The 22,337-nt window shown below is 53.8% G+C and overlaps 1 protein-coding gene across 20 annotated transcripts in view; it reads left to right on the top strand.

The window, feature by feature from the left end:
- Positions 1–22,337, top strand: part of AGAP1 (ArfGAP with GTPase domain, ankyrin repeat and PH domain 1) — a 549,180-nt gene that overhangs the window by 374,679 nt on the left and 152,164 nt on the right. For 14 of the 20 annotated variants that reach the window (XR_009253932.1, XM_058700362.1, XM_058700369.1 and 11 more), the window contains one exon: positions 10,347–10,505. The exons of the other annotated variants lie outside the window; for them this stretch is intronic. Coding sequence is in view for 13 of the 14 variants with exons in the window: in XM_058700362.1 (XP_058556345.1) it covers positions 10,347–10,505 (159 nt within the window). In the remaining variant the exon portion in view is untranslated. The remainder of the gene's footprint in view (positions 1–10,346; positions 10,506–22,337) is intronic. 20 annotated transcript variants of the gene reach the window in all.

The raw sequence follows: 22,337 nt of genomic DNA, 5'->3' as shown, positions 1-22,337 counted from the left end.
GCGTGAGCAGGTGACCGCGAGGAGATGCTATCACGAGAAAAACGTGAGGGAGACAGACTCTTCAGAATTTAGAGACAGGCAAGTTTAGCAATGTCACCATTTTAAGCTTTTATTAAAAAATAAACGATAGAGGGGTGCCTGGGTGGCTCAGTCAGTTAAGTATCCAACTCTTGATTTTGGCTCAGGTCATGATCTCACGGTTCGTGAGACCGAGCCCTACGTCAGGCTCTGTGCTGACAGTGCGGAACCTACTTGGGACTCTCTCTTTCGCTCTCTGCCCCTCCCCCACTCATGGTTGGTGTCTCTCTTTCTCTCTCAAAATAAATAAACAAACATAAAAAAATTTTTAAATAAACTACAGAGAGAAGGAAGAGTCACCAATGGTGAAATTAACAAGTGCTCCTGTCTGCAGAAGCTTTTCAGTTTACCCAGCGCTTCACACAACGCGATCTTTGTATCATTCGGCCACGTGAGGTATATTCGTGTCCTCGTCATTAGTATCACCGTTTCTCCTTCTCCTCCTTCCTTGTCACCATCGCTGTCATTACATCCATTTTACAAATCGTGAGCTGAATTGTTTTCACGATGCCTGGGTTCCATCTTCTTCTAGCCCACTGGCCTAAGAAAATCAGCAACATTTGTCAGGCCACACGTCAGAAGCCAGGAAGATATTAATGCTGTTTGACTCTGTGATGACTCTCCTGGGATTTTATCCAGAGGAAAAGTGTGAATAAAAGATGTCCTTTGCAGTGTTGTTTACACCAGTGAGAAATTGGAAACGAAGCGATCCGGAAGTCGGAAAGTAGCAGTAGAAACTGCATTAGATCGGCAAGATGTTACATATCTAAAATTATTCTAAAGATTATGGGCCCACATGCGAACATGGTTAGAGAGCCGTAATTAAGTGGAATGGAATCTAAAATCACACCATTTCTGCAGCCGCCACTAAGAACATTTGATGCTCGTGTTCAACAATGAGTTGATCTGTTACATGAGATTTTGGTAGGCTTCTCGTTTATCTCACTCACTTTTATCTATATAATTTTGCCAGGTAAGTTTTAAAGACAATAGAACGGACTCATTTTTTTTCCCCCTTGGCATCATAAGTAGAAGAGGGAGAAGTCAGAGTAACATGAGCTCTTTCCACATTTGAGGAGATAACTGTGAACTGATCCCAAGACTTGTAGTTCTGAGTGTGGCCACGCGGTTGTGTTCGGTGGCAGTCACACTTGCTGTTACCACCCAAGTGTGGACCCCGTACGTGCTTTCTTCCCTGGTGTGGAAAACACATCACAAAAAAAGATACTTGGTAATCTCAGAAACCCACGATTCGGTCTCAAGAGTAGATGTGTTGAATGCACCCTTTCACAAAACAAGTGTCATGTTATAACAATGCAGAATCCTGGACGCCTGCATCTTTAAGACACCGAATGTGTCCTTGGAAAAAAAAATCCTCTTAGCCTGAAGTCTTGGTTGCCAAAAAGGAGGGCAGATTTCCAATGCAAATAGTGAGGCGAACGGCCCTGCTCATAGGCACTTAAATCACCCGTATCTCACTTTTTATGGTAGTGTTGTGAATTATATTCTTTTTGGGTTTATAATTAGAGGACGAACAGATGGTGAAGGCCTAGTTTGAAGTGGCGTGGCCGTTAGAGTAGCCTCCGCCGTCCTGTTCCGGTTCCAGCAAACTGGTCTCCCCGCCCACGCGCAGCGGGGGTCCACGCCCCAGGAGGAGTGCAGGGCAGCCTCACACCCAAGCTCCCAAGCTTTTGCAACATCAGAAGCCAGGTAGGAATGAGAATTGACCTAAGAAAGCAACCTCTATGGGGACTCCTGGGTGGCTCAGTCGGTTAAGCATCTTGCTCTGGCTCAGGTCATGATCTCTCGGTCTGTGAGTTCGAGCCCCGCGTCGGGCTCAGTGCTGTCAGCTCAGAGCCTGGAGCCTGCTTCGGATTCTGTGTCTCCCTCTCTCTCTGCCCCTCCTCTGGGTGCATGCGCGCTCTCTCTTTCTCGGAAATAAACATTAAAATAACTGATCCCTGTGTGTTTCTGAGGGTGAGGACTCCAAGGGGGGAGGGGGGAGCTCCCATCAGTCCTGTCCTGTAATTATCATTTGTTTTTAAAAGGTATGAGACTCCACAGTGGACATAAAGGTCTGGTTTATACCCACGCACTCAGAGACCCCTCCGTGGCTCTCGTGCCCCCCTCGCTCGATGCGCAGGAAACTTCAGTGATCTATCACCTGTCGCCAACTGCTGCTCTTTCCCTGGCTGCGTAACCGATCATTCGGACGCCAAGTATTCTTTTTCCAGTTCGAGCCTTTGGGCAGGCCAGGCTTGTTCGTGAAGACGAGCCAGAACGGAAAGTGCAACGAGCAAAATTCTGTATTTCAAAGAAATGACTGTTGACGAATCTTTATTTGAATGCTGTGAAAGACCTTATATCTCAGAGTATATTTTTAAAAAATCAGAGCAAGCTACTTTTTATGTAAGAAGCCTATAGCTTAAAAGAGGAATGCTGTCTTTGATGTCATTTGGCGGACGAAAACATCCGCGTTCAATAGAAACCCAGCGTCTTTTTCAGGCTCGTTTGAGACCAGTTCAGGCAACACACTGATCCTCATTCAGATATAGATGCCGTAGTCACTTTGAAATGCAAATTGTTTTCAGAAAAATAGCATATGGTGGAGGTAAGTACCTTTTCAAATCAACTCTTACACTTTAGGGATGTAAGTAAAGCCAGAATTATTCTTTGGGAAGAATCTGGGGCTTTTGACACATGGCAGCTCGCGCTAATCAGGCCGGCGGCCCGTAAGCTCACGCATATCCATATCAAGGCGGTGGGGCTGAGGCCCCGTGGATTAGCATGGTAATGGAGCTGCCCCCTGCTAATCAAGGCCAGCAGCCAGCTGATCCGTAGATGGGGCGTTGGAGGAGACCCTCCTTCTGAGTTCAGAATGGGCCAGGTAGTCGACCCTGTGTTTCCTGGTAACGCAGATAATATTCGGGGGGAAAGATACTGAGGCAGATCGTCTCCTCCGGCGAAGGGCTGGGCCCCTCTTTGAGGACTGAGGCCAGTGCACCTGTCTCCTTGTCCCACTCAGCTCTGTCTCTCATGCTCGCTGACCTGACCTGTGTATGCACAAGCCATTCAGATGACCTACTTTTACCCTTTCGGGGGGTTGGGGACACGTCGCATCACGAGAACGTACACAGAAAGCGCACGGTGCTCTGTGGGTGGCCGCCCTGCTGCCCCTCTTCACACACGCACACGCCCGTGAGGTGGGCACCGCGCTTTCTCACGCCAAGGCCCGCGTTGCCTGTTGGCCATGGGCCGTCGGGCGGGCGTCCCAGCAGTCGGTGCCTGGTCTCTTCCGCACGTCCTTTCTGTGAAGCTCATCCTGTGGTGGCCACGTCAGCAGCTCATCCCTCCCTCCCGGTGTGTGGGGCTCCCGTGGCGGGCAGACACCCAGCCAGCCCCGGTGCGGGCCGTCCCGAGGGTGACGCTGTGAGCGTTCTTGAACGTGCTCCCTGATATGTTTGGGCACGCCTCTGTGACTTCCGTCTAGACTGATGCCAAACACAAAGAACCACCTTAGAGAGAGAGAGAGAGAGAGAGCGAGAGAGAGAGAGAGAGAGAGAGACACTTCGTATCAGACCATTCAGGGGACACTTCACGTGAGGTGAGTCCGTCAGAAGGGAGTTTGGGTTGTCCTGGGACAGTGCGAGACCCCTCTTCCCATACCATTCTGGAGAGAGAGGCCTCCGTTTCCCAAATCTAAAATAAGCCCGCAGTGTCCCGCGGAGTCTGTCCGGAACCTTCCAGCAGGTGTTCCCTCCCGCCCCTCATACCTTCTCACGGCCCTTGTGTTCCTTGGCCTTGTGTCTTTGGCCACGTGTGGGCTGGCCCGGTACAGCCGTGTTCTAAGGCGCAGACTCTGTTTCCTTCACTGTGCCCGGCACATGGCATCCCGCGGGTCCAGGGTAGGGAGACGGGGAGGCCTAGGAGGTCAGTGCTAGGACGGGCGGCAAGCCTCCACCCCGCCGGCGAGCTAAGGAGCCAGCCTGCCTGTATCTGAGATGCCAAGAGTCCTGGCCTCAAGTGAATCCTCGCGGCCGTAGCAGGTGCCCAGAGCATCGGCCTTGTCGTGCACCAGTTTCACCAAGGGCCAGGGAATGCCAGCACGCACACTGGGTTGCATTACAGCAGAGGAACCCCAAGTTTAGGAAACCCCAGTCTTTTACAGTGGGAGACACACAAGCCTGCCCGACCCCGTGCCGTGGAAGGCGATGCCGTTACCCCGGACGGTAAACAAACCTGCCCTCCTCTGGAGGCAGACGTGTGTCCCTATCGTCCAAGTCTGTTGACTGTACAGACGTCCCTGAACAGATCACCCACAACAAAAGGGCGCCAGTGCCTGTGCCCCACCACTCGAAGAGACAGGAGATCACGGAGCAGTCTACTGGCAGTGGTGGGGCGGGGGTCTGGTCGGGCACTGGGGGCATGGAAGGCGGGGATGAGGCGGAGGAAGGGCAGGAGAGAAGAGACGGCACCCCTCCTCCCACCCTCAAGGAGGCCTCAGCTCTGGTGCATGTCCCTGGGAGGAGAGGGGAGTATCCCATTGGCTTCCTTTTAAGCCCTGTTGTCCGTTGACCCTGGCTTAGAGCTTAGCGAGACCTGCCTCTTGTCCCCAAGAGAGAGGATGTTCCAATCCAGCTCGTAGAGTCTGTCCCCTCCAGGGACACGCCGCCACGGCCACCAGACAAGTGGTTCCCAGCCACGTGCTGTGTTCTTCCCCGGTCTGATAGCCACACTCCCGGTTTCTCAGCCACACTGACGGGATTCTGCAGCAAACGGACGTGCGTCGAGGTGGGCGCCTGCCGGAGCCACTCAGCCTGCCCGAAGCCTCGTCCTGCACTTGAGGCCCACTCTGACTGCGTTTAGCACAGTGCTCAGGCCACACTTGCATCTCAGGCGGTCTCGGTCTTTGATCCTTAACTGCCAGGAAATCCGAGAAGTCATGGGCGTCTTTCCCAGCTGAGAACCCCAGATCCTCAGCCTTAATTAATAACTTGTTAACGTGAAATGAATTACCATCCATTCAAAGATGCAGCCCTCGAGTACTTGGAGAGAAAATAAAGTGATTTTAAGCATAACATCTCCCTTACATGCTTCAGAGGTATTTTCACAAGTGGTGAAAACATCTCCCTGTGTGGTGACACACAGGGCAGACGTCGCTGGATGTGTATGTATGAAAATCTAGAAGCAGGGGACAGCGTTGCCTGACCGGAGACAATTAGTGACATTTACTCAGGAATAGACGTGAAATTACGCATTAGCCTTTGTTGGATGGCGTCAGTGTGTAAAGTGACCTATGATGCCGTAATTAGATTTTGAATCTGTATAGTCATTGAAGATATTCAGGAAAACACTTGGGGGTTGTCGCTTTCTTGGACCAGCGGACTCACGCAGAGCAAGTAGAAAGGCCTCAGAGAGTGACCACTGGCCCAGGACCGCTCACACGGGGTGAAACGCTCCACGGGCCACAGCAAGCCAGTGAGACTGCTTTCACGGGGCCGTGACCAGTCTGCGGGCCACTGGTCTGCCTCAGAGTTAAAACCTGTGTCTTCATGTATTTACATTTAAAGGCACGTGCCTGCTTGTGTTGATCCCCAAGCTGTATGCTTAGGGCAAAAACAGTATTTTTTTTTTTTTAACCCTTCATAACTTTTTTGTTATGTCACACAGTTCATGGATCTCTCTTTTTTTTTAATGTTTTTATTTTTGAGAGAGAGAGAGAGAGAGAGAGAGAGAGAGAGAGAGAGACAGTGTGAGCGGAGGGAGGAACAGAGAGAGAGGGAGACACAGAATCCGAAGTAGGCTCCAGGCTCCGAGCTGTCAGCACAGAGCCCATTGCGGGGCTCGAACTCATGAACCGTGAGATCGTGATCTAAGCCAAAGTCGGATGCTTAATGCATCGAGCCACCCAGGCACCCCTCCTTGATCTTTTGTTATTTGATACTTGGAAAAGTTTTCACTGATGTTAAAATAGAATGTTTATGAAAAAGAGGTTTCCTCTCTCTAGAGAAGATCGGAAATGTTTTACTTCTGAAATGAGATTCTTCTTACGCGTAACTGAAAGATTTCATAGCTCGCAGTTGCCAAAGATGAGGATTAGATGGGCTGCGTGGGAGGGCGGCCACCTTGTCAATTCAGAGAGCTCGGGCACGATCCCATTGCTGCCAGATAGTAAAACAAGTTTTCAAACAATGCCAGAAACCACATATTTTTAGAAGAAATCTCCCCAGTTCTACTTTAAAAAAGAAACCATTGCGTACTAAGCAGAAGTGCGTCCATGAACTCACCCCAGACTTCTGGCCCCAAGTCTATGGATCTGTTTTAAAATGTTACTTTTGTGATTATGTGTCCACAAACATGCAGTCCTGTGGCCAGAACTCAGTCATGGGGTTTACCTGTAGTCCCAACAGTTGGGACTTGGGTGTGGTTGGGACAAGGACCCTCACAGGCGGGAGGGCCCTAAGGTTCAGCTTTCTGAAGAATTTTGTACAGCTGCATTGGGTCTCACACCAACTCCACAATCAGACACCAGGAGCGCACAGTCTTGCCAGAAGGTTCTTCACCCCATAGGCCCCAGTTTGGTTCCTTGGGGGGTCCCCTCAGGAGCCAAACCCCCAGCAGCTTTAAATACTGAACCTGTGCTTAAAATTTCATCTGACAATGGGGCGCCTGGGTGGCTTGGTCGGTGACTGAGCATCTGACTTCAGCTCAGGTCACGATCTCAAGGTTCACGAGTTCCAGCCCCGCGTCAGGGTCTGTGCTGACAGCTCGGAGCCTGGAGCCTGCTTCAGATTCTGTGTCTCCCTCTCTCTCTGCTCCTCCCCTGCTTGATTGCTGATTCTCTCTGTCTCTCAAAAACAAATAAACATTTAAAAAAAATATTTCGTCTGACAAACAGCCAGAAGTTTGAAAACCAACAGACCAGCTGCAGATACGTGAGCAGCACCATCAGGGAGACTGGCTTTAGTGTGTCCATTTCAAGGAATCTCCTCTCTGCCTCCTATAGTGGCTGTTTGGCCTGGAGACGAAGAATTTGTCAACCCGAGCAGCTCTTTGTCACATACCTCCGTTAGAATACCGCCTGTGTGGGGCGCCTGGGTGGCGCAGTCGGTTAAGCCTCCGACTTCAACCAGGTCACGATCTCGCGGTCCGTGAGTTCGAGCCCCGCGTCAGGCTCTGGGCCGATGGCTCGGAGCCTGGAGCCTGTTTCCGATTCTGTGTCTCCCTCTCTCTCTGCCCCTCCCCCGTTCATGCTCTGTCTCTCTCTGTCCCAAAAATAAATAAAAAACGTTGAAAAAAAAAAATTAAAAAAAAAAAAAAGAATACCGCCTGTGTTCCTGTCAGAGGTCAGACTGACTCCGCTGTGCTTGTGCACGCAGGTCCCTCTGGAGTCCTGTCACGCGTACGCAGGGTCAGACGCACTTGGAGAACTCCCTCTGCCTTTGGAGGGAAGCGTGTCAGGAGCGGTTTAGGCTGGTTGTGCTCTGGGAGCCACACTCCCGGGAAAATGAACAAGGGAAGTGTCGTCCTGGCGTCGTCGGCAGAGACCGTGATTGTGTTGGTTTCCCCAGCTGCTTTGGCCTCATGTGCGGAAAGCTGGTGTAAGGTGATGTCTTGTGGGCAGCTTGCACACTGGGTCGTGACGCGTCACAGGTGCGAATGGGCAGCATAAGGGCGAAGGATCATCTCCTTGTGGGTTTCGGCAAACGGCAGGTGCGCCTGCGGGCGGTTCGGGCTCCGGGGGTCTGGCTCAGCAGTGGGGTGGGAATTCGTGGCGTCCTCCCTCTTTCCCTTTCCCCCTACCGCAGAAATGTTGGCAGTGTCCTTGAAGCCCCTGTCCGCTGAGAATTCACGTGATGACAGGGGGAATGGCTTCAAGGGCCCCTGGGGGGTGGGGGTGGGGGGGGGGGTAGTCCCAAATGTGGCTCTTGAGTGGAGGTGTATATGAGGGTACCCGAATGGAAGAGAAGGCCCATGATCAGAAGGTGTGGGCACCAGGACTGGCAGAAATGGCACAGAGACCAGGCAGGCCCAGTGGGAGCAGGAGAGGGGTGCCCCAGCAAGCCTTGGGGACAGCCCACCCCCCGCGGCAGCTCACAGAGGAAGCCTGGCTCTACACACACCATTTCACACCCCTTGCATGCACCTGCTTCCCACTGGTTGAGGCCAGTGGGTGCCTTCCCAGGAGAGCAGGGCAAAGAAAGGGTGCGGCAGGAAGGTGGCAGGTGGACCCGGGTGTGGACATGGGCTGCCGGGGGACACCCAATGGGAGCAAGCTCATCGGCTGCCCAGACGCTGCCCTGTTGTCATAGGGATCTGGCCAAGGACAAGCACATCCAGGAGACAGCTAAGGGCACCCTGAGTGTGGCGGATCCCGGGAGGAGCGTGCGGTCTCCCCTTAGCGCCACCCCCACTGGCCTGGGCTGCTCCTCTGTGTCTGAGATGCCGGCCACCTGGCCCCCCTCCCCAGGCTGCCGTGGGGATCAGTGCCGGAGCAGGTGCAGGACTGCTAGCCAGCGCCGTCGTTCGGGATGTGTGTTTCCAGGACTTTAGGGACTGAGCGAGTCTGAAAATGAGAACCTCGGTGCTCAGGAGGGATGTGGTCAAACTGGCTCCTGACCCTGTGGGTAGACAGAGGAGCCCGGACGGGGGCTCTTCCCTCGGGCATCTCTGATACCAGGAGCCCCAGGTGATGAGGAACTCTGGCCGTCGGTGTTGTTCCACGTCCATAGTGATCTCCGGGTACCTGAGCTCTAGCAGGTGAGCTCAGAATTACCTGCGGATCTTCTGAAAAGACAGGTGCCGGGGCCGGGCCTGGGAGTCTGCATTTCTAACGTGCTCCTGGGCGATGCTGCTGCTGTCAGGCTGAGAACCACGCTTGGGAAGATCTGGGTCCATCTTTTCTTCCTTTCCTGAGGTGTTGCTTTCGGCTTTTTTTTTTTTTTTTTTTTTTTTTTTTTTTTTTTTTTCTGGAATCGGGCAGACCTGCCTAGGAATAATTTCCCTTATGACTTTCCAGATGCGCCCCGTTCAGATAACAGCCTAAAATCAGCCTCCTTTCTTAAGGTAGAAATACACTTTTTTGAAGCCAAATCTTTCATGTTCCTTGATCACTGGCTCGTTACGTTTGAGTAGATGATTTTGTGACTTTGCCGTGCTCCGTGGGGTTATGATCAGGGTGGGGTCCGTTGTTTGGAGCGGAGCCCTGGTCCCCACCTCCAGTGCAGCAGGCGCACCAGAATCACCAGGTGCTGTTGGAGACGCGCGTTCTTTCAAGCCCCACCCCCCAGTCCTCCCGAATCAAAATGCAGACATTTTGAAGCCTCTGTGTTCAGAAAGCTCCACAGGTAATTCTGGTAATTGGCCAGATTTGGGAACTACTAATCCAGCCTATGTATTTAAAATCCTGTGCTATGAAAACCTTCTATTAAAGCAATCGAGAACTTAATTGGCTCTAAACTAAAACAATCAGGGGAAAGTCGAAAACAAAACAGACCTAGCGCCTTTGAAAGTCTGCATAACCCGACAAACGACTTCGCTCCCAGCAAGGTGTGATTGGCCGGGCTTTAGAGAGAGGCACTTAATCATGTTTTTGAGTCTAAAATTGGTGTGACCAGACGATCATTCATTCTGATGCTGAGCACCTGTCTCATATCATTAAGCGTATGATGGGACCCTTTCCATCACAGCCCCTCTGTGCCGTGCATTCGCTGAGGCTGTTTTTCCTCTGCTCGGTCTCTTCAAGGATAAGAGTAGACTTACCTGGTTTAAAAGAGCCTGCGTCTCCTCCGATGTCACATTTAGGAGCTTTGATTTGTGCTGATCATCCGGTACAGCTTCACCACGAAAGCCGTCCTGTGGCATCAGGCAGTTGGCTGCCTTTCGTGGTCGTTTTCATTTCGGTTGACGCGTCGCCACGGTGGGGCTCCTGTGGGCTGCGTCTCGCCGGCCTGCTGGGACTGTGGCTCTTCTTCCGTGTTCGCCCCTGCTCCGCCTAGACGTGACGTTGTGTCGGCATCTTCGCTTGGGACCGTGCCGTGTGGCTGGGCTCCTTTACAGGGCGTCTTCAGGCCCCCGAGACTTGCTCCCCCCGCTTACTTTCGTCTCGAATACCGTTTTGTCCGACGCTTCCGTTTTCCACTTAGGAAGCAGCCGCTCTCGGTGCCGGGGTGCACTCGTGTGTAAGCACGTAGGCCTCTAGACTAACTCGTGCTGGCTTCTGGGGTCTGCAGTCCGAGGTGGTGTTCACCTGACTTGTTTATTCCTAGGGAATGTCACTAGTGCGTCTGGGTCTCAGATGGCAAGCGGCATCAGCCTGGGCTCCTTCAGCAGCCGGCCGGACAGCATGCAGCAACGCTCCTACTCTGTCTCCAGTGCCGACCAGTGGAGTGAGGCTACGGTCATTGCAAACTCGGCCATCAGCAGTGGTAAGAGAGGGCGCGGCCCCCTCGCGGTCCTCGGTCGCGAGCCGGGGGCTGGACGTGGCGCCCTGACCGCCCGCGCGCTGAGTGCGGGCCCCGCGGGGCAGCTGCGGGAGCAGCGCGCGCGTCCCGTTCCATCCGTGGAGCGTGGGGTCCTTGACAGAGGTTGACAGAGGTGCCACCCACGTCGCCCCACGTGTTCCAGTTGGTCAGGGAGGAGCGGATCGCATCCCCGCCTGACAGCTTTGGGAAGGGGGGCTGCAGACAGGGCGCGTGGCCTCGCCACGGCCACGCACGGGAAGGCGGCGGGACCGGGAAACAACGCAGAATTTACGGCCTCGTCACGCTTGCCTGTGTGACCCCGTGTGCACTCTCACCACCGGTGCGCAGTTTACGTTGTGGGGGCGTGGGGGGGGGAGGGCGTGTCTGTCTCCTGTTCTCGTCAAAGGAAAACACGCAATTCGTGCTCTTTATGACTTTCCCCCAATTCCTGATGCGCCCTCGGAATTTTGGAGCGTTCCCCTCCCACCCTTTTTTGGGGACGGCGGGGTGGGGGGAACGTAAGTGTGGACGTCGGAACCTGTCTCGACACGCGTGTGCAGACGTGCATTAGGTGCTGGCTTTGCTGCCACACGCTTTGCCCGTGGCGTTTTGTCGACGGCCCGTACACCGGTATTTAACGGAAATCCCCACTGTTGGATGCTATCTATCAGACAGGGCTTTAAAGTAATTTTAGCACGATTTGTGCTAATTAAAAGATTCCGCATCAGGTCTTCCCTGTGGACCCAACAGCTGCTGCGGCAGGACGCTTGCCGTCGGTAAACCTAATCCTGGCTTCCAGTTGCCCGGCTTCCTCTGGCATTGCACCATGCCAAGCGACCGCTGTAAACGAGGACGTCTCAGCCTGGGCACGGGGGAGAGACTGAGTCTGTGGGGGGGCTGCCGGAAAAGCCTGCGGCTTGCGGGCCCAGGTGGAGCGTTGCCCCCGTGCCCAGCACGCGCCCGCCCCCAGGGCCCCTTCCTCATTCGAAGGACGATGCTCTGGCAGGTGCCCGTGCCTGCTTCCTCGTCTCCAGGGACTCTTCCGGGCGTTCTGCCTCTTGTCTGAACCGCAGCCAAGGGGGTCCTCGAGTCCCTGAAAACTAACCGCCTACGGTCTCGTCCCTTGGAACGTGCCGTCCGTGCACTTACAGCTGCCGCCTGCCCGGGCCTTCTCGTCGTACAGCCCGCGCTTCGGCCAGAACACCCCTCCCCCCGCCCCACCGCCAGGCAGCCCTTCCCCCCCGGGAGCGTCTGTCTGGCCCGGTGAGCGGGCGTTCTTCCCCCGCTCCTTGTCATCCTTGGGCTTGGAGCACAGGTGTGGTCCGTGGCCTCTGTGACTAAACGCCTGGTCTTGTTCCGGCAGTGACTTTCATTTCCAGGAGGAGCAAGCAGTTCACATAATCACCGCGCTCTCCAATATTCGGGATCCGGTGGCTTTTCAGTCAGTATTAACCAGCCAGTTGGGTTTATTCCGTGGCCGCCTTTGTGCGGAGGTGTTTCCAGGGCCCAGTGTGCACGGCACCTTGTCGGGCAGCGACCTTCTAGAGCGTTCCTCCTCTGAGCGCGTTGTGGGCCTACCAGCACAGCCTGCACAGAGTGATGGGGTTTAAGTTCTGCTCCTTATGTGCAGCGGGAGTTCTGTCTGGGGCAAGGCAGCAAAATAAAAGAGCTAGGTTCCTGAGAGAGACCATCGCCCCCAGCTTTGCCTCCCCCTGCGCAGAATGTTTTCTAGGAAGGGCATGGGAAGCAGCATATTCGTCTAAATCCGTTCTCCGCAAGCTTTCTTCCGCACAGTTCTGTCTCTGGTGGTCGCCACGGCTCTCTGCGTCTCGCTAGGCGTGCGCACGCGGGGCGCTCCGCCGCCCCGAAGCACGGGACTCCGTGATTTCCAGACCCTCGGTTTGGCTGGGAGTGTCGTTCCGCAGGAGATGATCGCATTGGTCTGCACACACACATTTGTAAAGTCCCCGTAAGAGCCTGAGATCGCCTACGTACGCGCGCTGCTCTAACCCCCACAGAGCGGTCCCTCCTGTGTTCACACCCTCGAGAGTCCGTTTTTCCTCCATGCGGCATGCCTGTTAGTGACTAGCTAGGCTCCCTGACGCCACGGAGCCTGAACCCTGAGCACGGGCGATGGGGCGCTCGAGTCTGCCCCCACATCCGTCGTGCCGGGGGATCCGCAGGGCGAGCTCGGGAGGAAGCCCGGGGCTGGAATGGTGCAGGTCGTTTTAAGGGTTGTTGGAGTCCGTCAAGGAAAACTTCTCAACGAGAATGAGACTTGAGCAACGCTTAAAGGACCAGGTGCATTTTTGTACGTGTGCGGCCACACCGCAAGAGGAAGTTATTCTGAGCATCGAGGAAGTTTGGACAAAGGCTCAGAGAGGAGGAGAAGGGGAAACGAAACAGGCAGGGGGCGGCAGTGACATGGGGTCGGCGGGCACGCGCGTGGCTAACTGGGCGCAGACAGGACGAGAAGACCACGGGGAGGTCAGAATGGCAAAATCAGTTAGCGTCTCAATTTTAAGGCTTAGAGCTGGCGTCACTTTAAATAGCAAAGATCCGGAAAGACAGCAGAGTGCTGCCGGGGAGTAAGATTCCTGCGGTTTTACACGATCCCTCCTTATTTCCTGCATCTCCTAGGGGTTGGTGGCACGTCACAACCAAGATTCGGTTGAAAAGGGGAACAGTAGCAGTGATGATAATAATAATGAGAGCTACTATTTATTGAGGGCTTCACGTGGATTATCTCATTCGATCCTCGGGGAGCAGATGCCTTTGATGGGTGGGGAAACTCTGGTCCGGATACGTACCGCCTGTCGAACGTCACACCCCGGCAGGGGCCGGGATGAAAACCTGGGTGGCCTGATTCCAGGTCTGAGCTCCACGCTCCATCTCCAGATGGGCTTTCCGGGCCAGCAGCAGCAGCAGCCCTCCGGGAACTGGTTAGAAGTGCAAATTCCTCGTCTCATCGTGGACCCACTGGGCCAGGTCCCGGCACCCCGTGTGCTAACTAACAAGCCCCCCGCCCGGGGAATGATGTTGCGTGCCGAAGTTTGAGAACCACCGCTCTGGCTAGAAATGCAGCCACCCAGACTCCACCGAGATTTGCTGGGTGGCGGGTGGGAGCCGCGTGTTCCCGGGACCCCCGGGGTGCTCGGGTACACGCAGGAGAACTCCCGCCCACCTCCAGCGAGGCTAGCATCACGACTTCCTGCTGGTGAACATCATCCCTGCCTTCCATGATCTATCAAGTGGCCAGACCCAGAGCAGTTTTTAATGAACACGAGGGCACGGGCTCTGACAGGCGACTTCAAGAAAACGTGTTTATGAATGGATTTCCAGACCTCAACCTGGGCATCAACATTCTGTGCTGTGTGGGAAAATAATCACAAAAGAAACAAACACGATTAAGAGCTCTCTCTCGTGCTTTTTCTGAGTTGTAGTTGATACAAATCCCACCCTCTTTTTTTTTTCTTTTTTTTAAATTTTTTAAAATCCTTTTATTTTTTTCCCCTCAAGTCTCTGGTGTGGATGTCAGAGTCATGAAAGCTTACGCTGTGCTAGCAGCAGGCACAGGGAGAAGGTAAGCGGCTTTTGAATCCAGATGCCCCTGAATTGGTGAACCCGCCTTCCCATTGTCATCCACTCTTATTATCAAATATGAGAACAACAACGTTGGGAGTCCATTTCTCTCTGCCCCCTTGTCCGCACTGAATTAAGACTTTGGCTCCAGAGAAGTTTTCAAAGGCTGACCCTCTGCACCCATAGGTACCCCGGGGGGTTTTCTCTCTTTTAAGCAGCTGTGAGCAACTCCTAATTAGATAGATTACTACGTAGTGTGCAAAACCACAAAACAGGAGGCTCCGGTGAAATTAAGGTGGGGGGGGGGGGGGAGAGAGAAGAAGAATCCATTCTGTGAAATGGAATGCCCCACTGCTTTATGACTATTACTGTTGTAAGGTTTTACATTAAGTACCTGAGGTTTAAAATTAAACGTCTAATATAATTTGGCGTCGCTAACATGAGACCCGCATCTGCCCTTAGAGGAAATCCAGACAGCTCAGTTCAGGGTTTCAAATTGCTGTCGGCTGGCTTGCGAGCGGCGCAGAGGATTGGGTCCCTCTCCGGCGGTACGCCACATGCTGCTCGGCGTAATTTTTTAAATGCAGAAACGTATTCATCTTGAGCCCCTGCATTGGAAAAGGCTGTTCCAGTAGTACATGAAAAATTAATTTTTTTACATTTTTCCTCACTCTCCTAAGTGTTTGACAGAAGTAATTTTTGCAGCAAGAGAGAATAAAAACTGGTGGCTGTAAATTCCTGTCCTGGAACCTGTTGTGTAGAGATTCTTTATGGACCCAGAATTGATCTACACGTCAGACCCTGTTGTGGTTTAAACTGTTTATCACCGTAATGGCAGCGGTGAGCCTGTGAACACCAACTTATAATCCTGGGTGAAAGAAATGGTTGTTTGCAGTCAATGAAGGGGCAGCTCAGCCATATTGATAGATTCAGAACAATTATCTCAGCAACAGCTATTGGCCGAGAGTTTTCTTGGATCCGATTGGGAGCCTGTAATTTTCGGGGGGATTAATCATGTTCTCTATAGGTAAGTTTCTCTAAAGCGTTAGCCAAGAGTTCGCATTCCTGTGGGTAGCGGTGGGGGGGCGGAGGGGGGAGACCCCAGGGGGTCGTTTGTAGATACTTGGCTGTCATATCCTGCTGCGGGGCAAAATGTACTTTCAGATGAATCACACCTTTGCGGAGGGCGCAGGCCGGGCAGGCCTGCCACACCGTCTCTGCCAGTGCCAGCCTTGGGCCGAGGGCCGTGACTTGCCGTTGCCACGGCCACGCGCAACCCCTTCCCCATCCCCCCAACACCCCTTGACTGTCAGGTTGTTCACATGGCTCCACCCTGTCCCCCGATTGCTCTATTCCAACAGTTCATCTTTGCTGCTCTGGCTGGCCATCCCCGTGAATATTGCACTGCTCCAAACGACTCTCTTCCCTTCAGCCCTCCCTCAGCCTGCCTCCACCCGCCGCCAGACAGCCTCGTCTATGCCAGGTCTAAACCCCACAGCCACTCGCACTGCCCTCCACAATGGTGTGTGTGTGTGTGTGTGCGCGCGCACATGTTTCCTTCCAGCGGTTTATTCCTCTCTCTGCCAGAATCTGCTAGAATCTGTTGTCGGACCCCTGATCCTGAACCCGAAGCCTTTGGGTTTTTTGTAACTTCTAAATAGTTTTTCTCATTAGGAACATTTTGTTTCTTTGTTTGCCTGGCTGTTTTAAGGATAGAGGTTGGAAACAAGTTTCAGTGCTGCTCCCGCCTCCTACACTTTCCTCTGTTTTTCCCATCCCTGGGGCCTGGCCCGAGGGTGCTCAGGCGGCCCTGCGTGTGCCCTGACAGAGAGGGTGCTATAACGGGGTGCTGGGATATTTACGTCCCTCCGTCAGTCGATTTTGTTACAGTTAGAGCTCTTTTTTTCTCTGCTTCGATATTATGCTGACAATTTTGGCATGTCACCAGCAGGTGGTGGTAGTGTGCCACGGCCACTGGGACCAGGAGGCTTAATTTGTAGGAGGATTTTTGAGGGAAGGAGAAGCCCAAGGTGGGGACCGCCTTTGTTGTCAGTGGCCTCTCTGTTCCGGCAGCTTGACGTCCAGTGTGCATTTTCTGAGAATCACTAGTGCTGTTTGATGACTGAGGTTCAAAAAGGCGGAGAAGCCCAAGACCACACTCGCGATAATTAACCAAAATGCAAACCCAGGTCTTTCTGAGTCTAGAGTGGATAGTTTCCTCCTGTGCTGTTTAGTGCGTGCGTGCGTGTGTTTAAGGGGAACGGATGCTTAATATTAAAACATTGCATCATAAAAGTTGTTTATCTTTATAAAGCTTGCTTTTAAAGGAAACAGCGTTTTCCCTTCTCTGGTTCTCCTGAACTTTTCCCTTTATCATTAGTTCCTCCCGGATCCTGGCTGGCATTCAAAAACCATTCCCTGGGGTTTGTCATCAACCTTCAGCTTCGCGCAGTGTTAAAGGGCCCGTGGGCTGTCATCTCTCAAAGCTGGACAGACACCCTGTCTCAGCCGCCGAGGTCTGCCCCCCTCACTGGGCCGGTCGGCCTAATTAAAGGGATGACCCGGGCCCCTCTATGCTCCGAGCCTGCTTTCCTTTCTCTGCATGCGGCCAAGGAGAGAGCAGAGGCTTCCTAGGGTGACTGGCCACAGGGGGTAAAAGGTGTATTTTTTTTTTCCCTCTCAATCAAAACGCTGTTACTTTGTACTTTGTCTCCTTAGTTCCTTCCTGCCAGCTATTTCTAGCAGCGGGTGCTGACCAGAGAAAACACTGCCCCCGATATCAGGACGGGGAGCACTGGATTTCATGCGTAAAGGCCAACAGTTCCCACTTTGCTTAGCAAAAGTCTAGGAACCATTTTAGACAGACAGTAGGGAAAGATACTGTTGCCAATTGCCTTGGCACCTGGACTAAGTCTTTTAGCCCCTCTGGCCCTCAGTATCTTCATCAAGACCAGCGGTTCTCCACCAGGAGTCATTCTGCCCCTTCTCCCCACCCCCGGGGACATTTGGCAACGTCTGGGGACGTTTTGAGTTGTCCCAGCCAAGGGGCAGAGGGCTGCGCTACTGAGACCTCGCGGGTAATAGGCTACCAAGTACAGCGCACAGGACAGCCCGCCCACCTCAAAAAGTGATCCCACCCGAGAGGTCAGCAGTGCCAAGGTTGAGAGACCCTGACCGAGGCAATGACAACTTCAGGTCTGTGACCCCCTCCCAGCGGGCCTGGCTGTACTCCACCATGGATTAAATCATCCTTCCCCAAAGGGAAGGAAGCCCGTTTCCTTACTCGAGGGAATTACAGCCGCCAACCCAAGGCAGTGCCTCATCCCAGCAAGAACTTTGAGCTTGGTCTCAGACCATCCCCCAGGCGGAAGACTGAGGCTAGCCGCGTCCCCCGGAGTCCTGCCGCTGCTGTGCCCGCCAGGATGTTCCCTGGCGTCCAGCAAACTCTCTCTGCTCTCCAGGCACCAGGGCCCCACAAGATGAGGACCTGGTGCGATCCCCATTTTATTTTTCTTATTTTTCTTAATGTTTATTTTCGAGAGAGAGAGAGCACGAGCAGGGGAGGGGCAGAGAGAGGGAAGAGACAGGATCCGAAGCGGGCTCCAGGCTCCGAGCCATCAGCACAGAGCCCGGTGCGGGGCTCAAACCCACAAACCATGAGATTGTGACCTGAGCCCAAGTCGGACACTCAACCGAAGGAGCCCCCCCAGGCACCCCGCGATCTCCATTTGAGATGAGGCAGAGAGGGCAGCTGTGCGGCAGGTACTGGCCAGGCTGGATTCCGTCTCAGGCACCGCGCTGTCCTCTTAACCACCCACTCAGCTGCCCCCGGCAGCGCTGTGTGAGGGAGGGAAGGTCCGCAGCTGGGCTATCCTGGCCTTGGCTATTGGCGGGTCCGTCTGCTACCTGTGTGGGGAGGCGTGGACAACACACGTTGACAGGCATGATCCTGGCACCCTCCAGATTTAGACGCCACAAAGTGAGTTAAGCTAACAAAGTGAAACCAAGAACTAGAATCCTCAGTTCGGGTTTGGCACGGCATTTGTACAAATGGGGTGACGTGACCGACCTTGGTGGGGCTGACCTAGACACTGCTCGTCAGCCAAGACAGGGTCGAGACTTGGCTGTGCCCTGATGAGAATGGGGGCCCTCAGACCACCTCCCGTGCTCACCTCCGCCCAAACCTCACCGGGCCTGCCGGAACCTTCTGCGGGGCCACGTTTCCAGAAGGCCCCTGGCATACTGGGAGGTGTCCAGAGCAGTGGACGGGGAGGTAGAGAAGAGTCTGAAACCCACATCAGATAGAGAAGACAGGGATGGGGAAGGGGCCTCCGGGGCGGGGGGTGGGGGGGGGTGTCTCATACTGGGCTCCACATCTGAGGCTTGAGGCTGTTTTTTAGAAATCTCAGTTCCTGGGGCCGAGGGCTGGTGATGGGCTCCCCTGGCCTGGGGTGAAACAGCACCAGAAGGTTCCCCCAGGGGTTTCTCACGTGCAGCCACGGTTAAGGTCCAGCCTTGGCGGGGGGGGGGGGGGGGCGGGTGTGAATAGGGTGTGTGCCTCACGGTCACAATGAGCGACGTGAGCCTTACTCTGTAGACATCCCGAGAACAGAACCAGGGGCAGTGACTCGTCACAGGAAGGAGTGTTGTGACAGTGTTGACACAAAGTAGCATGAAGTAACGTGACATCGGTTCCAGCTTTCCCTTCTCACCTCTTACACTGTCTTGCTCCCCTGACGACCCTCTCTGTGCTTTACCAAGGGTCTAGGGCAAGGGGCTCACTGGCTCCCCCACCCCAGACCCACCCGGGGTACAGGGTCTGCCCCGCTTCCCTCCTGCACAAGGGGCGGGGTGTCTCTTCCACGTCTGGACCCTCCGCCTCTCCATTGCAAAGGACCCTGCTTCCCCATTCATCCCGTCTCCTTCCTGTGTCCCCAGAGGTGACCAGACCCCGCCCTGGAGCCTGCAGACCCGACCTCTCTCCTCCCGGAGCCGACCAGGACCCTGCAGCTACCAGGACTCGGTCTCTTTGCTTCTCGGCAAGCTTTCCCGGGGTGGGGGGTAGGGGGGGTGCTGTCTGTCCTCACCGTCTCTGGTGACCCCCGGCCCCTTTCTCTTTGACCCATCCGGGTCATCCTGCTTCCCAGCCCCTCGAACCCTTGTGTCATCCATGGCCAGCCCCTCACCCTGTCAGTCCCAGGGCCCTCCTTGGTTCCCTTCACCATCTACTCGTTGAGACTTTCTTCTCTTGGCTTCTCCAATGACACCTTCTCTGCATTTCCCTGCTCTTTTCTTGGCTCTCTCTCCGCATCGTCCTCCTCCACTCCAGACCTCAGATCCCCGACGCTGCTCCGGCCACAGCCTTGTCTCCTCCCTGCACGCCCCCCTTCCCCGAGTGGACCTAGACGTCTGTCCAGACACAGAGGACGCCCACGTTCATACACCCGGCTGGACCACACTCGCCTCCGTTGAACACACATAACCAGCCCGCGACTGGAGGGGCTCTTGAGTAATTGACACTTAGCATTTCCAGAGCGGAACTCGAGATTTCGTTCTGCAACCCTCCACTTTGTGCTCCTGGGAGCTCAGGCCACACGGCCTCTTACCGTCACCTCGCTGAATCCGCTCCTGTGGCCAGTTCTCTCTGCTCTCTCCCCAGGGGCACCCCAGGCTGCCCGCTGAGCTGCCTCTCCTCTGCCCACGGGTCCCACTGTGGCTCTGCCTTGTCGGCCTCCTTTCATCCCCTGCTGTGTGTTTCTGCTTCCCTGAGGTTGGCCAGACTCATCTTCTGGGAAAAAAAAAAAAAAAAAAAAAAAACATGAATCAGATTGCCACTCCCCCCACATGACACTGCAGTGGCCCCCCCACCCCTGCACACGGACTGTGTTCCTGATGTTTTATTTCTGGCTGACAAGGCCCCAGCTGGTCTGGCCCCCGATGCTGCTTTATCCTGTGTCCCACCCGCCCCTCCCACCTCCCCGTCCTTGTCTCCAGCCCGCTGCTCTGCTCAGACCTGGGTGAGCTCACGCGTGCCCATGTCACCCCCCCTCCCGGTTCCTCTGCTTCCCCTCCAAGCCCTTCCCAGGCTTCCTTCTCCTTGGGGCTTTATCGGGACCTGGCTGACACGGTGCCCCTGCTTGTCAGTCTCCTACCCCATCAGAAGGTCTCCCTGCCCTGCCATTTCCTAACCAGTCACCACTTTGTATTGTCTGAAACCTCCCTGTCTTGCTTTCCTGTTTGTTTTGTCTCCTGCAAGAAAGTAAGTCCACCAGGAAAGAGTCTTCTGCGTCTTACCTCTGCGTCCCCGAGTCCCAGGGGCCACGCCCTGCACACTGTCCCAGTGTTTGCTCCCTGCGCTGCTGGTTTTGCTCACGAGTCCTTGAAGGAACTCGCATGGTCACCAGCAGAGCTCCCCCACCCCCAGAGAAGAACGGGCCACACGTGCCGGGGGTGGCATAGTGGGCTTGCAGGAGGAGCTCCGAGGCCTCTACCAGTCCAATGCGACAGAATTCCTTGGATTTTCAAGATGTTTCTTTCTAAACGAAAGGCTTTGCGTGGTGCTCTGGAAACAGCTGACCCACAGAGTCGGTGCCCCTTGCCCAAGACAGAGCACGGTGACCGAGACACACACACCTGTCCACAGAGAACACTCGCGGGGGACCACCGGGAGCATGCCATACACGTTTTTAAAATTAGTTACCAGTTAGGTTTAAAACTGAGTTTCCTACCTTCGGTTATCTCAGCCCGTTTCGGAATCGTAAGTCAGATCACTGCTGCATTCAGGAGGAGTAATCTAGGTGCGGCTCCCAGTCGTTCTTTAATCTTTCACCTAACATCATCTCACAAGTGTCTCTTGACCCCTTACCTTGTCCCAGCCACTGCCCTGGCCCTGGGGGAGAGTGGGGATCCAGGCAGAGCTCCTGGGTCTGCGGAAGGGGAAGGGAAGAGACAGAATGGGTGAGCGGACGCCCCAGTCCGGGCAGCTCGCGATTCTCCGGGAAGTCTAGAAATCTCTGGTGGAGACGACACCCGGAGACTTGAGTTTCTCGCCCCCTGAGTGTTTTTAGTAACAGGATTTCTCATCGGCCGCCACACAACAATGTGTTACATTTTCCAGCTTCCTAAAACGCCGATGTCTAAAATGTTATGAAATGGTTTAGTGTTTTATTATTTTTGGTGTCTGGTCCCTGCAGCTTTCATTGCAAAGGTTCATTTTGAGAGTAAATTTTTTTAAAAAGAGAAAAGCATCACTTACCACCCCAGCATCCAGTTGTATGCAGGGAGAACAGTATAAAAAGGTCTGTCCGGTGTGTGTGTTGCTACTCCAACTAGAAAGAAGACTTTAATTGATCTTTTGTGCTGGCACCATGAAAACACCTGATGTAATTTTGTGGTATATTTTTAAGCAACATAGGACTTTTTCTCATGGTTTTATATCACTCTTGAGCCAGGAAAATACTCGTTTTGTATTTCTGTGTTTTGCTCAGGTCGTCAGCCTGGGAATCCAGTAGCTTATAAAACTCCTCTAATACTATCTTCCTGGTGACTGTCCATTATTAGAATAAAACCTGATCAGAATTTTTTCAGTGCCTCCCATGCTCCCTGCTATCGAATCTACAACTACATGCAAGAACAAAAAGACCTAAAGGGCTTAAAAAATTTTAGGTGCCAAGAAGAAAGAAAGGAGTAGAAGTAAGAGGGAAGGAGGAGTGGCTATAAAAGTATAAGTAATTGTGAGATGGTTAGAAGGAGATATGTCAGGTAGAGTGGATGGATGGATGGATGGATGGATGGATGGATGGATTGGTGGGTGGATGGATGGATGGTGGATGGAGGGATGGATGAATGGCGGATGGATGGATGGATGACGAAGGGATGGATGGATGGCTGATGGATGGATGGATGGTGGATGGGTGGATGGATAGATTGGTGGGTGGATGGATGGATGGTGGATGGGTGGATGGATAGATTGGTGGGTGGATGGATGGATGGTGGATGGAGGGATGGATGAATGGCGGATGGATGGATGGATGATGAAGGGATGGATGGATGGCTGATGGATGGATGGATGGTGGATGGGTGGATGGATAGATTGGTGGGTGGATGGATGGATGGTGGATGGGTGGATGGATAGATTGGTGGGTGGATGGATGGATGGTGGATGGGTGGATGGATAGATTGGTGGGTGGATGGATGGATGGTGGATGGAGGGAT

The sequence above is a fragment of the Neofelis nebulosa genome, chromosome 2, assembly GCF_028018385.1.
Source record: "Neofelis nebulosa isolate mNeoNeb1 chromosome 2, mNeoNeb1.pri, whole genome shotgun sequence".
Taxonomy (NCBI): Eukaryota; Metazoa; Chordata; class Mammalia; order Carnivora; family Felidae; genus Neofelis; species Neofelis nebulosa.
This window is presented reverse-complemented; position numbering and strand designations above follow the sequence as displayed.